General features: G+C 35.4%; 1 protein-coding gene across 7 annotated transcripts in view; it reads left to right on the forward strand.

The window, feature by feature from the left end:
* Positions 1-251: 251 nt before the first annotated feature.
* Positions 252-18,605, forward strand: part of LOC143226591 (uncharacterized) — a 77,918-nt gene continuing 59,564 nt past the window's right edge. For 5 of the 7 annotated variants that reach the window (XM_076457766.1, XM_076457768.1, XM_076457767.1 and 2 more), the window contains exon 1: positions 253-1,791. In XM_076457766.1, coding sequence (XP_076313881.1) covers positions 585-1,791 — 1,207 coding nt within the window. In that variant the 5' untranslated portion in view covers positions 253-584. Of the gene's footprint in view, positions 1,792-18,605 lie in introns of all 7 variants that reach the window. The other 2 variants (XM_076457771.1, XM_076457772.1) reach the window with 2 other exon arrangements.

Consider the following 18,605-nt stretch of genomic DNA (forward strand, 5'->3'; position numbering starts at 1 on the left):
GAATTTCAAGTGATAATTTTCTTTCTTTAATTATTGGATGAATTTGTTAGAATTATGTGCTCCAACTGAAGAAAGATTGACCTGTGATGGCCCAAAAAGTGGGTTATGAAACCTGTTGAGCAGAAAGGCTGTGGGCCCCACGAGATTTGGCTTTTTCGGCTGTAGGACGAGAGCACGCAGCACAATGCCTGAGGCAGCATACTTCAGCTTAGCGTTCTCGTCGTCTTTCTAAGCTCGGTGTTCTCATAAGCTGGTCCCCCCCCCTTCCGTCTTGAGTTTGTACCTGCACCGGCTGGCCTCCGTGGATAACTGGTATGCACGTGCACCTCCGTCCCTGCTTCTCAAATACACCATTTCAATCAGGTCCCTAGGACAGGTAGGACGTGTTTAGTTCAGTTTTAACGTTACAGCAGACCTGCATGTTGTGATGGTCTTTCGTCTAATTGTGTTGTGTAAGTACACCAGTGTGATGTGCTTTTGATAAAGTTTTAGCGCTCGTATTAAGTCTAATTTCTTTCAATAACATTTGAAACTTTAATCGAAAAGCGAATATTTTGTTTGTTTCTTAAAAAAAAAGAAAGACAATGGGAAAGCATTTATTGTTTGTCGGTACTGTTCTTATTATGATACAGTGGAACTGTTGTTACGTTAAAGGGACAACTGAAGATCTAACGTTTCAACAAACGTCTTTATCTCCAGTCGAAATTGAAACAACAACACAAAACTATTCTTTAATTTTGGCAGAAGACAATGAAATAAACTCTGAAGTCAACGCGACTTTAAGCGCAGTTTCCGTTTTAACCGATGGCGGTGGAAATGTTACCGAAAAGGAACTGATTCAAGATTTCTTATCCACGACACGTGTTGTAACTGAAAATAAATTCGACACTACTACAACATCCGCACCTATTTTGGAAGAAGTGAAAACGATAAAAGGTGAGCAACCAATTGAAAATACGTCGTTAACTAATAAGTCGTCGCATACAATTTTGGAAGAAATGAAAACAACAGAAGGAAACGAAGAGCTCGTAGCTGAAAGTACTCCAGAAACGACAACAGCCTCGGGAGTTATAAGAACAATGGGAGATGACAAACAGGAATTGCCCATGACAACAAAAACAATGACAACTTCTTCTTTTGTAGACCGTGATGAAACATCGTCGAATGCTGTCGAAACGTCTAGTGTAAATTCACAGCCAACAGACCCAGTGATTTTCTCTCTATCAAATGAGATGACAACACAGTCAGAAATAGATACCGTAACACCTGCAGAGATGAAGTCCGAATCTTTGAACACTGAGGTCGGTAATTATTCTGTAGAAAATGTAAATCAACAGGAAAGTATAAACGGTACTGTTAGTATTTCTAGTGACGTTCAACAGCCAGTAATCGAGACAATATTTCGTAAAGAAAATCAAGTGGATATAGATCAACTGTCAACAGCACAATTCTCTGAAGACAACAAGTCGTCAGTCGAGAAGGAAGGTTTTGGTGACTCGTCATTCAATGAGCAAAAATTCTATGGTACATTCCAATCAGGGCGACAAGAGAAGCAGCTAGACGTCGGAGATTCCTTGCCTGAGAATCGTACAGACTCTTGTAAGTGTGATGAACTAAACACGAATAAAACATTTGATGGTAGAAACTGTGCTGGCGGGCGGGTAGTCGCCCTTAAGGATTGCCCTTGTAGGAAAACGTGTGCTCGTCAAGCTGGACAAAGCTGTTCTTCCGAAGAACCTTGCGATTTGGAATTTGGACTTCACTGCGATGCAAGTACAAGTGTTTGTCAAGGTAAAGTTTAGTAATTTTGTGAAGTAATAATAAGCATTCGAATGTGGTAAAAATTGTTGGGCATGAGAACAAGTTTAAATAAATGTGTGACACTTAAGATAGCCGATCACCCCTGGAGCCTTAAATTAAGCAGTCGGTTACAAAGCACTGTTATTCAGTTGTTTGTTGTTTTTTCTCCACATCAGTGAAACTAACAAAAATATGGTGACAGAATGTTGGTAGCAACCACAAGAATGTTAATAATGCTCAAACACATCTCAAATAGTTTTCAAGGAATTCAGTATTTCTTAAACAATGCATTTAGAAAAAAAAATGACTAATAAAAATGTAAGATATCTGGTTTAATAAAATCTGAATAATATAAATATATTCCATTACAACTTTTCCTGAATGCTGTTTTAAGTGTAAACACTTTTAAACTTCTGGTTTTAGCCCTATTTGTATTTTCAACTTGAGGATATTCTATGCGACACACTGGGGAGAAAATGACATGTTCAGAAACCACTGACCAGAGAGAGAGAGAGAAAAGACAACCGGTCAGAAATACACGTAGTTTACACGGTTACTCTCGACCGAATAGCCTTCCCCGTCCACCTTACAGTTGTGCAAAAATATGTCTGCGGACTCAGAATACTAGAATCAGGACTTCGATACTCGTGGTTGGTAGAGAACAGATTGCCCATTGTGTTGCTTTGTGCTTAATTACAAACAGAAGCTTATATTCGACCCTTTTGTAACATACAGTTGTTTAATGTCTTACTAATACTAATACTCGTCTCTTGCAGTGATTTTTCTTTTATCTTACCAAACCTTCAAATAAATAACAACAGTAGGAAACAACAACCAATAAACACTCAATTTATTTTTATGCCTATCACAACCGGTAGGGTTCCAGACAGTACATCCTATTAAGTAATTTAATTGATTAAAAGGTTCATTAAAACGAAATCCGAGGTTAGTGAAATGGCTTCGTTCAAGAACACTTGGTAGTAAAGTATGTTTAAAACAACTTGTTTGGCGAGATTGGCTTTACAAGTAGCGTAGGGATTAACTAACAACTATGTTTGTTTTATTCTTAGATCATAGTGCTTAATACCCAAAGTGCTCGTCTTTGTTGTACCAAGAGTAAATAAGAAGACTTGACTACCTTAAGTAGCTTAAAGTTAGGCTTAATAAAGCGGCGACTGTTCTGGTGAAAATGTTTTGTATCCGTACGTTAGGCCTAGACTTACTGTAATCTTTAGTGTGTATCCAATCTACTATCAGAGTAAAATAAAATAGTAATTATTTTGATGAATAAATACAACGAATTTAAACCTGAGTGTAACGAAGGGTTGTAACATAAAAATGCACTATATAAAATATTGAACGTGTTATGGGGGAAGGGAGAAGAGAGAGAGAAACTAGTGCTATAATTTTAATGTGCTGCTTTGTTTAATTTTGGAATTATTTTTTTTTTAATGGACCAATTACCTATAGAGTTCTTATGAGATGGATACGAAGTAATATAATGTTTAACAGACGTGACGTATATAAAATTAAGTTTAAACTACGAAATTCCTGTTTATTTCCCACAAAATTTCGATTATTCAGCGTCGTGGTACATGGTATTTGAAAAAGACAAACAAAACTAGCTCAGTTAGTATAAACATATTCCTACGTCCCTGTTACGTAGCTTTTGTACTAAGACAAAATTATACTGCTATATGTATTTATGCACTAAGTTTGTTTTTTAAGAAAAGAAAAAAATGAGTGACAAAATTATACTAGGAGCAAATTCTCCCGGAAACGCTGCTTAACATGTTCATTGTAAATAGTACATTTTGATGGTATGAGGTTATTTGATGAACCGTGATGACGCAGACGATTAATGATTTTGTGATTTATAGAAATATATAGGTGCGATTGTACACATTACACCTCTTGCTTATTCGCATGCAAAAAAACCTTTACTGAAATATTAGATAATACTCTAATTGTTTTAAAGAAATGTCGAGTAAAAGTTTTAAATTAATGGATAATTAAAATACTTTAAAATATTATCTTTTAATATACTGATTCTCAAAGACATTTTACTTTTAATACAATTAAAGTTTATATCATATTTACCTATAACTTGCAAATCAATTCTTTGCAAAACCTGTTAATCGTTTTTATTTCACTTATTACGCATGCTCAACGAGATAGTGTATTTGAGAGGCTCGTTTTGGAATGTTGGTTGTGTCGGAAAACAGTAACAGTGTCATAGCATAGTTTCCTTTGTATAATTTCTTTATATCACTACCTAAAAGTTGCGAACGCTTTGTATCAGTTTAGATTTAAATTAAAATGGTATAACTTTAACGTATGTATCAATATATCATAATATTTTGGTAAGTTTTTTGTTTTTTTTTCTCTCTCTGGAATGTAGTCTAGCAAGTGAATGATTATATCAACAAAAAGTTGGAGATCATACATGTATTTACAAAACGGACCTGATAGATGAGCTTTGGATAAAATAAATAAATGGTCCCTTCACGTTGTGGAACATCCGTTTCAACCCTCTTTGCCTTGGGACTAAAGGGCGTGTAACAACAGTTCGGATTGGACCGTTCCGCGTCTCTTCAAATAAGGGGCACGAACGTTCTTTAACGAACCTCTCACGTGCTGTGAATGCGGTAATTGAACTGACCTTGAAAATGTCAATGAGCCATAGAGTCTAAGCCTGTCTTACATGGTTGGCTACTGTCCGTACACTTTCTAATGAATAGGTTAACGCTTACCCTTTAGCTACTATTTACCACAGAACTTTACAAAGACGGGTCAAAGGTCACGTATTATATTTTAATTTTAAAAAAATGTATTGTTACGAGCTCGTAACGTTGAGCAAAGATGACCTCAGGGCTTAACGCAGTGAGGCATGTTATAACACAATTCTTTTACATAAAACGAAGAGAATGAAAAATATTTCAAAATTTTGTTCTTTGATCCCGAAACTACATATGTGGTAGATTAAAGAAAAACACCCGTCTCACTGAAAGTTGTCTGAATATGTGTCTAACGAATGATAATAGACGGAAAAACAGTCCTGTTTCACCCAAAACTGTCTGAAGATGTACAACAAATAAACAATAGTAGCGGTGTTTGAAGAATAACTCTCATCTTAGTGGATTTCAATGGAATTCGGTCACTGTTTATGAACGTGTTTGATATAGGGCGATGACGTTTATTGAAACTTACCCTGCTTCATTGGAATTGAAGACGACAGTTCGTTTCATTGTTCAATGTGCACGACAGTTTCCCTCGCAGCAGATTGTTTCGTTGTTCAAAGTGCACGCCAAGTTTTTGTGACGTTTAACACTGTAGTCTATCGCAAACAAATAACAATGATAAAAACAATAATAATCAGAGAGATTACATACCCTATCTTTCCCCCTTCATCTCTCCTTTTGGAGATTGCGCATGCGTTTATGTGAAATAAGGTAAAAGTTCACTTTGGAAAACTTAGAAAATCTTTCTTGGATTCAGAATGATAAAAGTTCAGCATCGTTTTTTTGTAATGAAATCAAAAGGCTCAACCTTAATGTGTCCATTAAAATCGTTGCTAATCTGATCAGAGTTATTCATCCAAAACTATGATAATTTTGTGTAAAATTTTCACTTGCATTGGTGCAATTGTTTTCGAGATACTTGCACACGGATCTGACTGAGAATACATGTGGTCTTCTACCTACGTCTATATTCATCATTGTTCTAATAATTTTTATCCCTTTTTGTAGTTGTATTGTAATAAGAGCGTGGAAAATAATAAATTCGTCTTGTCAACTGTGTTCTAACGATCTAATCATTACAATTCAAGCAGACGTTAGCGTTATAATAGCTCGAAACGATATTAAATTATCTCGTTTTCAATCTAAGAAACACGTTGAAACAAAGGCAGGTCAGAGACCCCAAGATTGATGCATAGCTGTCCCTAATTTAAAGTTGCTAACCAGAGGAAAGGTGAATAACGAGTAGCACCCACCGCCTACTCTCGACAGAATAGTGGGCTTGAACGTTTTATAACGCTACCACAGTTCAAAATGCGAAGTGTGTTTAGCATCAAATGACGAGCTCGAACCTAGGACTTGCTAATCTACAGCTTGGAACATTAGCAATTAGGCTATAAAATGATTCCACGTTGTTAATCTGTTTAGTTATTTCACTCTAATTTAGGGCTACCTCTTATTTTCTGCCAGATTTCTCCGAATCGGAAGCTATTCGGGATATTTTATATGATATAAAGGCAGAAATAGTAGTTTCAAGGCTGCCTTAGTTTCGTCGCCAACCAATCCGATCACATCACTCGTTATGAGAGTGTCAATAACATTTACATTTCTTTCTCAACAGGGATTCGATCCGTTCGCTTTTCTTCATTGCAGTATATAATATTAGTAAATGTTTAATTTATTAGAGAATAGACTATACTTGTGTGCGCAATATTTATTCACTGTAGTTTTATTTAATGTATTCTTTCCGTAAACGTAGCCAAACTACGTTACCTGGAGTTTCTAGTTACTTCGTTTGCATAAATATTATAAGATTGTATTATTATATTGTTTGTTTGTTTTGAATTTCGCACAAAGCTACTCGAGGGCTATCTGTGCTTTGTATTATTATAAGATAAAATTAAAAAATAATACTTTACCCTACTTCACTTCGGTTGAAGGGTAACTAATTAATTTTACCGCATGATATTGGACATCAACCACTGTACTTTATCACTACAGCAAGATGTATATCCACAGTTGTAGACTGACATCTTTGTTCACTCAGAATACATTAATTCCACTCAACTATTTGTTATAGGTATTAGAGGATGTAACATAGGCAGGACATGCGGCCATTGACGCTGTCTAACTGGAAGGAACTTGATTACTCACCTGAGCAGCATTTTAATAAGATCAACCAGTTTTCACATTGTACCCTAGTGTCAAAGTATTCACGACAAGATGAAAGAAAAGTTGCTTAGACCAAATGGTGTAAATTATTTTCTGAATTTACATAACGTTTCTTCTTTATAAGTACAGACAATTGAACATTACAATTTTATCTTCGAGTTCTTAGTTTTTCAGCGCTTGTTCGCGAGGCAGTAGACTAATTCACTTTATATATACCACGAGTGTTAAATTTAATTATTTTTAGAAGATTATCGTAGATTTGTTTACGTAATCCTTTACGAATAAATACGTTGTGTAGTTCAATTGTTCTGAAGCTGCGATTGTTACATTATTGCGTCATGTTACTGGTACTTTCCAAATTTTTCTTTGCTTTAATTGCACGTTATTGTATCATAATATCTCGTAGTGTATGTAACGTTTTAAACCTCTTCTGGGCCATAAATACGTATTAAAAATGTAGGACGATAGATTATGTGATGTGAGCTTAGTCATAGAAAGCATTTAGTGGCGATTTTCAAAGTGAAATTATCACAGATAGTATTGTGATAATAGAGTGAAATAATCTGTTTTGTAAAATTGTATTCTAAACTAAGTGAACTAGAGACTAGTGGACTTTGACGAAAACAGATAATTATTTGAAGTTCTGGATACAACTGTGGTATCAATAGTGTAACGAACATTTAATATACACATGGCTTGTTTTTAGCATATTATTTTAAAACAAGTGTGCTGTTTGTTTATTGTTGAAATTTATCGCCAATAAGTCACAGACACTTACTGTAGAAGAAACCAGCCCATACAACAAAAACATTATTATAATGACAGGCCATCAAATGATCATTGAGACCGTGAAGAGACAAATAGCTATTTCGTAAATACAAGAATCACATGAACATAGAGGTCGTGAAGAGACGGACATTTTCATAAGGACAGGATATCATTTTATTGAAGTCATGAGGAGACATTTTCAGAAAGACAGGACATCACATGATTATTGAAGTCATGTAAAGACATACTCTCGTAAAGACAGGACATCACAGGAATCCCGAGCTCAGGTAGAGACAGATATCCTCATAAAGCCAATAAATACATCACATAATATTTGAAGTCGTGAGGAAACGGATAGTTCTAAAGATAGGACATCACATGGTCGTTGAGGTCGTGAGGAGGAGATTGCCCTTGTAAAGATAGGATTGTTTGTTTTGAACTTCGCGCCAAGCTACTCAAGGGCTATCTGCGCTAGCCGTCCCTAATTTATTAGTGTAAGAGTAGAGGGAAGGCAGCTAGTCATCACCACCCACCGCCAACTCTAGGACTACTCTTATCAACGAATAGTGGGATTGAACGCACATTATAATGCCCCCACGACTGAAAGGGCGAACATGTTTGGTGTGACGGGGATTCGATAGGACATCGCATGTATTGTGGAGGTCGTGAAGTAGTAAACCCCTTCATAACCAATACTTCTTTCTTTAGTAGTTTATCAACACTTACCAAGACAATTCTAAATGCAACAGTGTTTTTAATTGTTAATCATCTTGAGCTCGCTCTTATTTTCTATTTCTCAGGGAGAGGAACGTAATTCGAAGACTTTTTTTTTTTTTGGAATCTAATAACAAAGTAACAGACAAAATAAACTGCCATGAATTACACAATAATATTTCGATAGGTTTCATTTTGTCGTCCGATACAATCCCGTAAGAAATGTATTTGTGTCGTAAAACATACATACTCTTCTTACTTTTGATATGTAACACGTCACTGGTACAACGACCAAGGCAACTTTAACACTACACAACAGGTCGGTGCCTATCGCACTTGAACGATCATATTTAAGAAGGAATGTAACCTCTGATAATGATGAACTATGAGCAAAACGTTCATTAAGAACATTAGACACTCCCGCGTTTTTCTGGTCGCTCTCGCAAGATGTTGCCACGTATTTTATGAGACGCAGTTTATCAGCAAGCATATCGTGCAGTACTATGAATATGGATCTTCTGCTTGGATATAGATTATGAGAGGCGGCCGGATTCGGTTCCAAACGATAGATCTGTTCTATTGTTAAGCCACAGTGCCTTAATGTCTTTTTTTTTCTCACTCATAACTTCAACTTTTTCATTTTTATCGAAGTTTATCGTCAACGAGATTCTACAACTTTCATCACAGTTAGTAACTTGTGAATAATTTTAATGTTTATTAAGTATTAGAACGAGTAATATATAGATTAAAATGTTAAATACTAAAATAGATGTTCTGTCCCTAAATAGAAATGTCGCAGCCGTGTATTGGAACTAACATTTCTGCCAACAGCAATAAGTATAGACATCAGTGCTAAACTTTCGTGACAAACTTTGGAATATATATATAAACTACAACTGTATCATCGTTTGTAAATTACAAATACGCATCCGTAATCAATGTTTTACGTATTCGTGACTGTTACGTTTTTGGAGCTTACTTGTCCTATTGTTAAAAATGTACGCGTTTACTGTGGAGCTTCGCGTCTCATTGACGAGATTGTACGTGTCTTGATGTGTAACGGGGTTGAGGAAAGCCACAAGCTCTGCTCATATCTTCAACAGAATTACGCAAGTTAATATTTGTTGACATCTCCTGTTCCTAAATAACTTGTTTATATTCTACCCGTGAGCTCTTTGTAAGCGATAGTATTCTATAAAATTGATTTATTTATACTTAGCCATAACAACGTTTCTTTATTTCATGTTTTTAGTGATTAGGAACATTTGTTTGAATTAGAGGTGTTTTGCAGTGTCAGTCAGGCATGCGATTTGAAACCGGTTCAGGACATGTTGTTATTCCATTTCTGGATGGTTCAGTTATACGGAATTGTGTAAAAGTGTTATGACAAAAGAATATGTTGTCATTCTTTCCATTTTATAGGACTAATTCTTCCATGTTTTTATAGAATGTGAATTTCAATACTGTGGTAATGCCTCACTGATTCATATTGACAGTTGAATGAGCCAGGGTGAGAATACTTATTATTCCTTGAATTCCCATATACTTGTACCAAGAGAATGTCATGATGGTCCTGCTTGAATGAACATACTGATTAAATTTAGGGTCTGAAATACCTGTCATGGTTTCCCATGGAGTGTCATAACTATATAGTAACAAGCCAGCAAAGACCTAGCATATGGTGTCGATTTATGCTAGGATGAAGCAGCTTAATACATTTTACAAAACAAACTTTGATAAAAACAGTGTTTAACACTATATATTAAGTTTTACGTACACCATAGGCCGTGAGACCGAAACAGGTACATGTGAAAATAAGAATAAAAAAGAGACAGAACACCTAAACTTAATGATACTTATGTTAAGTATCTTTCTTTATGTAGCCTTCGGTACAGAAGGAAGACTGCCACTGATCTCAACCATGATACAAACAACCATGTACCAAATGGCAGACAAGTGTCCAGATCTACAGTATCAAGGAGACTTAACCAGAATGGAATATTTGGTTATGTAGCAGTTTGAAAACATTTACTTCAACCTCCAAATATTGTCAAGAGACTGAAATGTGCTAAAAGGTACCAAAACTGGATTGTTCATGATTGGAAAAAGATTTTATGAACAGATGAGTCCAAGTTTGAAGTATTTGGTTCAAAAATGTAGGTTATGCGTCCGGTGGAAGAAAGGTGAAATATACTTACTTACTTCAACGCATAGCACCCATCATGAAGCATAAGGGAGACAACATGATGGTTTGGGTGATTTTTTTTTTTCTGTTGAAGCAACAGGAGATATTTGCAAAATAGATTAAATAATTGACCAGAGCAAGTACCATCAGATATCGGTCCCTCATGGTATGTCCAGTGGTTTGCTTATTATTGGTAAAGGATTCTACCACCAAGAAGATAATGACCCCAAACACTCGTATACCTATGTAGGTATTACTTGTCTGAGAAAGAAGCTGCTGGAGTCATTCAAATGATGCAATGGACCCCACAGAGCCCTGACCACAACCCTGTTGAGCTGATCTACGATATGATAGATGGAAAACTTGACAAATCAAAAGCTTCTTCTAAAGATACTATATGGGGATGTATTAGAGACATATCGAATAAAATCCCAAAGAATACTTTAATTAAATATGTTGCAAAAATGCCTAAAAGTTTGTTTACCGTTATTAAAGCAAAAAGAGGGCACATAATATAAACTGAAGTCCCATCACTTCCACTGAGTTTCTGTTGTACTAAATATGAAAACTAATAAAACTTTGTTTCATTTGTGATTTACCTTCCATTGCTCTTTGAAAGTAGCCTGTAAACTAAGTTTTAATTTTGACCTCAGACTTTTGCACAGTACTGTGTATAACATGGACTTCAATAGTTTAAGTGTTGTTCTAATGCAATTAATTTCGAATTTTGTCTTCTTGTTTAAAATATACTTTTTGTTCAAGGGATAACATTATACTACCTGATGCTGCTTAGCAATCTTTTCTAGATGTGTACACAATATCAATAGTATGCACAGTAAATATACGCTGTTAACAATGTGCAACCACGTTTCTCTAACTTAAGTAAATACAATATTAACAATATGCACACCACGACCAACTCACGAGAGTAGTTCGATTAAAATCTAATTTCGCCTCTATACCTACGTTTTGCTAGAAATAATTAATATAAAACATCGTAAGCCTTTGCAACATCCATTAGAGAGAAGTTTTAAGTTTTGACAACAGCAATTTGTCGTAGAGAACCTTTGGATCTTGGCATTGCCATTTGTCGTAGAGAACCTATGGATCTCGGCATCAATACTCGTGTTTTGATGTGAACTTTATCTCAAACCTCGATACATTTATCTGTGTCTGCCCCTCTCGCTACGTATGCATATACTAGATCAGTTTCGCCTGTGAAACGAATGTGTTTTTCTTTTAATGGTATTGATATCAATGTTATTGAGTGGATTATATTATATTTTTACCAGGACATTTGTGTATTATTTTTGCAATAAAAACGGTTTTTAAAACCAAACTAAATAACCCTTGTGACGTTATTGTTTCTTCAATGACTACCTGCTAATTTATTATTCAATTCATCGTGAAAAGTCTTATAGCATATACCAAACTGCAATCCTTTTTATAGGACGAAGATTGGTATTCTGCTTCTTATTTAAGACTCCTAACATGGATAAATTAATACATACCATTATATACGGGATTTTCTCTATATTAAAAGACTTTCACAAGAACCTTCCTCGGGAAACATTGTACAGAGCTATAAAAGTTCATTGGCTGGCTTGGATACATATTTGGAAATACTTTTCCATACTTTAACGAATTTTTATCACTCAGTACAATGTTTTTGGCTCTGGTAGGAAAATCGAAAGTTCGCAAATAAAAATATTTTAACGTAGAAGAAAGTTTGTGTATAATTCTATATTGGTATACGATTATTGTATTTTGTTTCACAAAATGAATTTGTAAATTCCCATCTGTTCATTTAGTGGATGATGTATGTACTGACAATGCTGTACTGATGGTTTCGTTAGCATTTAATAAGTGAAAAGCTTCAAGTTATTTCGAAACATACTCGATAAAAGTTTGAGACAAAGGTCAAAATAACTCCGATATTCCTAAACTTCTTTTTTTCACTCGGTAGCAAACTTGACTTAAGTGTGTAAAACCCTCTAGCGGGGTTTTTAGCAGTCAATATTCTGTTTGTTTGTTTGTTTTTGAATTTCGCACAAAGCTACTCGAGGGCTATCTGTGCTAGCCGTCCCTAATTTAGCAGTGTAAGACTAGAGGGAAGGCAGCTAGTCATCACCACCCACCGCCAACTCTTGGGCTACTCTTTTACCAACGAATAGTGAGATTGACCGTCACATTATAACGCTCCCACGGCTGAAAGGGCGAGCATGTTTGGCGCAACAGGGATGCGAACCCGCGACCCTCGGAATACGAGTCGCACACCTTAACACGCTTGGCCATGCCGGGCCATCAATATTCTGAGAAACTCCAACCAGCAGGAGAAGTACTTATTGAAATATACGAATACTTTTTTTAATGTTCGCTCTTTATTTAAACGAGAATTCGTTTGGTGAACGAACAAGCAGAGTTCTTCAATAACCCACCTGGTTGAATTATTTTATGATTAAAAATTAAACATTGCAACTACAAATCTACCCCACCCCCGAAGTACTGATCACTGTCGTAACCAGCACCGATTTACAAGTAGAAATGTATAACTTAAGTCCTGTCAATCTTTATTGTTATCGAGAAACATTTGATCACAGTTGACGAATTTCATTATAATCAGGACTTGTTACGGTTACGTTTTTTTGGTTCTTGTCAGCTCTAATGGTTCATAATGCATTTAAACAATCTATTTACAAGGTTTGATCTAGGTTTCTTTCATGACTCTGTAGCTCAGTTCTTTGTCTAGTTGATTATATACACTGTGACACAACAAAGAAAAAAATGGGTTTTGTTAACTCTGATCGAAAACTGAATCTATTTTGACCTGTTGATACGATTCTGAGAGTGTATTTCTTTCAGGTATTGATTATAATACAATGATGTATTACTCGTATCTTTCGTGTTCCGGGGTTTGATTCACATTGGTGGACAAAGCACAAGAAGTTTACTGTTTATCTTTGCGCTTTAAAAACAACAGAATAAACACATAGTCTTATCTTTCGTAAACCCATTTGGGTTTCCAGAAGTGAAAATACTTCTGTACTAATAGAGTGAATGAAGAATGTAAAATGTATTCATTTCCTGTGTATGAACGAAAAAAAAAACACTAAAAAGTAATAATTTTATAAAAAAGCACGACATCAAAGTGCAAGTTTCACGAGCATAGTGAAACAACCCACGTTTCCAACCCACAACGTGGCATCTGGATGTATGGTTGGTTGGTCTGATGGTTTGTGTGGAGATCGTGAACATCGTGACGCAAGAACTTTGTATCGTTCATCGCGACGAACACGAAACTGCCTTCTTTAACACTACGAATACGGCAAAAACCAAAATCAAACGTTCACTTTCTTGACTGGTGACGTAGCCTTTTTACTGTAACTTCCTAACCACGCAACTGTGGAGATGAGAAAAAGGGCGTTGACCTTTACGCTTCTTTTAGTTCACCTGTACATATCGGACACCGTTCAAACGACCTGCTCGATGGTTGGGATATTTTATCCTGAGTCATCAATAACAGGAGTGAAAATAAGGTTGTGAAAATGTTGTTTAACGCCCACTGAAAAGGAAATGTTTGTTTCATAGATGCTTGAAAAAGTAGTTTGCATAAGTTTGTGGAAGGCAATAGTAACACGTCACCATAATAATGCCCAATAAGATTAGATAACTAGATATGCTTGCACAACGTCCCATCAAGTGTTCTGTTTCAAAAGCAAATAAATCCAAAATTATGATTAGCAAGTATTGTTATTTCTTGCTTTTCAAGTTAATATATGACGCGATGTCGTAGTCTACAGAGTGCATAATTCTTCTCGTGATTCATGGCATGCACACGTTTCACTGATGTCAATACAGTACGAATTGCAACGTCAGGCGTTTCTTGTGTGACGTCATTTCATTGTCTTCTGACTGACTGACACATAACACGATAATATATAGTGGTACGAGTGTTTGAAACAGATGACCCATCCAAGCGAATTCGACCCCTTTTGGAAAATTAATAAAATATAAAAAACGACTAGTTTTTATAGGCCTAGCTTATTCTACGTCTTGAAAATAAAAAGGTTGATCTGTTAAAACTAGTTCGTTTTTTAAAATTCCTTAATATTTTGTGTTTTATGCTGACATGATATTAATGTTTTTTATCTTATGTTTTATATATCGTTCTAAGTAGAAATAATTATCCATGTATACATTATGATGAATTATGGTATAATAAATATCCGTTTAACATATTTCCTTTTTATTATGGTGAGGTTTTATTGATATACCATTTCTGCTCTTTTAGTGTCTGTGAAGTCTATTTTCCCTCCATTTAACATCAACAAATTTCAGTGGGATAAATTTATATTTTTCTATCAACAAACAGGATTTATGTGTGTGTTTGAGTGTGTTTTCTCTTACTTGTACCGAACTGATTTATGTGTGTGTTTGAGTGTGTTTTCTCTTGCTTGTACCGAACTGATTTATGTGTGTGTTTGAGTGTGTTTTCTCTTGCTTGTACCGAACTGATTTATGTGTGTGTTTGAGTGTGTTTTCTCTTACTTGTACCGAACTGATTTATGTGTGTGTTTGAGTGTGTTTTCTCTTACTTGTACCGAACTGATTTATGTGTGTGTTTGAGTGTGTTTTCTCTTACTTGTACCGAACTGATTTATGTGTGTGTTTGAGTGTGTTTTCTCTTACTTGTACCGAACTGATTTATGTGTGTGTTTGAGTGTGTTTTCTCTTACTTGTACCGAACTGATTTATGTGTGTGTTTGAGTGTGTTTTCTCTTACTTGTACCGAACTGATTTATGTGTGTGTTTGAGTGTGTTTTCTCTTACTTGTACCGAACTGATTTATGTGTGTGTTTGAGTGTGTTTTCTCTTACTTGTACCGAACTGATTTATGTGTGTGTTTGAGTGTGTTTTCTCTTACTTGTACCGAACTGATTTATGTGTGTGTTTGAGTGTGTTTTCTCTTACTTGTACCGAACTGATTTATGTGTGTGTTTGAGTGTGTTTTCTCTTACTTGTACCGAACTGATTTATGTGTGTGTTTGAGTGTGTTTTCTCTTACTTGTACCGAACTGCCACTAGACTCATTTTTCTTCCGATGTTACTTGTGTTTTTCATATATTCGATGGCTGGACTGGTTATTTCGTCCATAACTCAACGGTAACCTAGAGGATTTATAACGCTGTAGTTCGGGGCTTGATCCCTGCAGTGTACAGAACGTAAATAGTTCATTGTGCAGCAGTTTTGAATGCGTTGTATTTATTCTTAAAAGTGGCTCAGGTTTCAGTTATTCAGTTATTTGTATATTTTTTAACCTGATGTGAAAACTATGCTTCAGTATCAGTTCTCTATTTTCTTAACTTTATGTGAAGAAATCAGAGAATTGATGGCATAACCTGATAAGGAAACGGAAATATTAGTTTGTACATGAATACAGTTAAAACTAATGTTACTGCAGGCGCCAGTTCACCCACACAAGCACAGTTACTAGCAGGTAACATGCCACGCAATCAACTTACATCCAGCTGTAGTACGTTCAAGAACGTAACCTGTAAATGGGTGTTGCCAAACAACCTCCATCTTAAAAAAAAACAATCTCTGGAACTGTCATGAGTGAATTCTCTTTATTTCAATCGCTACGTCTACATGTTGAAGTTAACAGAATCGTGTTATATTAAACTAGTGATTTAAAAAGAAACAAGCTAATAAATTAAACCACTTTGATCAGAAGCCAGTAGCATTAGAAAATATAATTTTCGCATATAATACAGTGTTCCGCTCCTATTGCCCTATGGTAGACATTTCATTGATAGATACATATATACATTATGAAGTTTTAAAACTATTTAATTTGTCATATTTCAATAAAACAAGACTCACAGTCATCTGTATTGTTCGTGGATTTTACAGTATTGAAACAGCAGTGGAGTTTCGTGAAACGAATGTATCATCATATATATGACAGATACTTATCAGTTGATTTACGAGGCTAGTTCAAGACAATTTTACCTGAATTTAATCATTATTCATGTAGCTTACTTTTACGGAATTTTATACGGGAAAAATATACCAGATTTTTTCATTAAGACGATCGAGCTTAGATCAGTAGTTAGGATGCTGGACTATACACTCAAAGGTCCATGTTTCACGTCCCGTTTAGGGCAACACACGAGTTGGTGGTGAGGTTATGTTGATTAGCTGCTTTCTCTCTTATTTATAACTTCAGAATGAGGAACTGTTAGTGAAGGTATAGTCCTCGAGTAGCTTTAAGTAAAATTCAGGAAACCAACTTTTCATTTAAGAAAACTAACAAAAATGAGGAATATTTAGATGTAACATCAAACACAGTAAACATTCGTCGTTTCACTCTACGTGGAAATGAACGATTAACTTCATTCGGAACAGAAACGGTAAAACTCCACTGAAACTAACACTTTCGTCAGTGGTTGAATTGCACGTGGATGACGTTTAGAAGATTAATTCCCACGGAAATGTCATTTATTTGTTCTTTTTTTATTTTATTTACACACACTGTAATTCTTTCTTTCTAAGTCCGAAACTACAAAATGCAAAACGGGTGTCTTTTTTTGCAAGGATCAAATCCCGCGTTTTAGTGTTATAAGTTCTGTCAAGCTTACCAGTAACCCTATGTGGTGGAACAACGGTTTTTTCCTTAGTGGTTTCCATTGTATAAAAATGTAAGATAGATAAAATAATATAAAGGAAACTTAAGAGGCCTGAATTTAGCTTACAAAGGTTTTTTCCAACAATATTATAGTAGTCTTTGTTAAAAATTTTAATACATGAATAAAAACTTTACCAAAACTAGTTGCCTTTTATCACATACACACAATTATCGGAATCTTTTGTTTCTTTAATATAATATATTTTTTTAATTTTTTGATACAAGGTTTGTCTTGTTTTGAATTTCGCGCAAAGCTACACGAGGGTAATTTGCGCTCTCTAATTTAGCAGTTTAAGACTAGAAGAAAAGGCAGTTAGTCATCACCACCCACCACCAACTTTTGGGCTACTCTTTTACTTTTTAACCGTGACATTATAACGCCCCCACGGCTGAAAGGGCGAGCATGTTTGTTTTGATGGGGTTCGAACCCGCGACCCTCGGATTACGACTCGAGTGCCTTAACCATCTAACTAAACTAAACTAAACTAAACTACCGTGGCAGGGGTTCAGTTTAGAGAGAGAGAAATCAGAAGAGTTCTCTCTCCAACTGGGGTGTTCAGGAACTTTGTAGTTCCTCTTCGTCCCCTTTCGTGGATTGTTATTAAGATTAAGTGGTGTTTTTTTTATGATTATTTTTTTATTATTTTAATAAATTAATTATCGTTATTATTCTTGACTTTTTGGGTGGAGGATGTCTCTCTAAATGCTGTTTTGGGTGGAGGCAAAGGCAGCAGTGGAAAGAAAGGCCGGGACTTGTCCCGAAAGGAAGAAGTTGGGCAGATGTGAATATGAATATAATTCATTCAAATCCAGATCAAATCAAACGGCACGATTCAGGGTCTGGCAAAAGAGTTGCCTGGGCTGGGATCTCTTAACCATCTCTCCATGCCGGGTCCTTTTATACAAGGACGAATTTGGGGATAATCGGTCCTCCTTTTTTCAGCAACATGAATCTTAAAATGGTGCCTACTTCATCCAGTTCTTTGTTGTTGTTTGACTTAACCATTTGTACATCTTTACAGAGTTTTCCTTTGTTTTATTAGTTCTCTTTCATACCGCATCTCCATATGATTAACTCTTTATTCTAGCTTGACTGCTTTTGTGCATAGAATAATTTAAGTAGTTAAATAAACTTGATGATGACGTACTTAACAAGTGCTTCGTAATAAACAGAAGTAAATTAATTTTTCTGTTAACGTTGTAGATGGTGTAGATTTATGTGTGCATTTGATAGGAAATAATTTGGTCATTATTACAAAAGATCTACATTGACAAAAGTTGAATTGAATTTTTTTTCCTTTCGTTTTATTTTGAGCATATCTGATGACCATGGCGTAAATAACGTTTTGATTAATTCTTAAATATTTTAAATCCACAAAATTATAACTGACTATATTATTATGTGGAGGAAAAAACATGTTGTAAACCAGAACGCTGCAGGAATGAATATATTAAAATAATTTTTCCCGCCATAAAGCAGCCATGTTTAACTAGACGCTCGTCTAGCCACAGATAACGCCAGGATGCATGTGTCCTTGAC

Source organism: Tachypleus tridentatus, chromosome 9, assembly GCF_004210375.1.
Source record: "Tachypleus tridentatus isolate NWPU-2018 chromosome 9, ASM421037v1, whole genome shotgun sequence".
Lineage (NCBI taxonomy): Eukaryota > Metazoa > Arthropoda > Merostomata > Xiphosura > Limulidae > Tachypleus > Tachypleus tridentatus.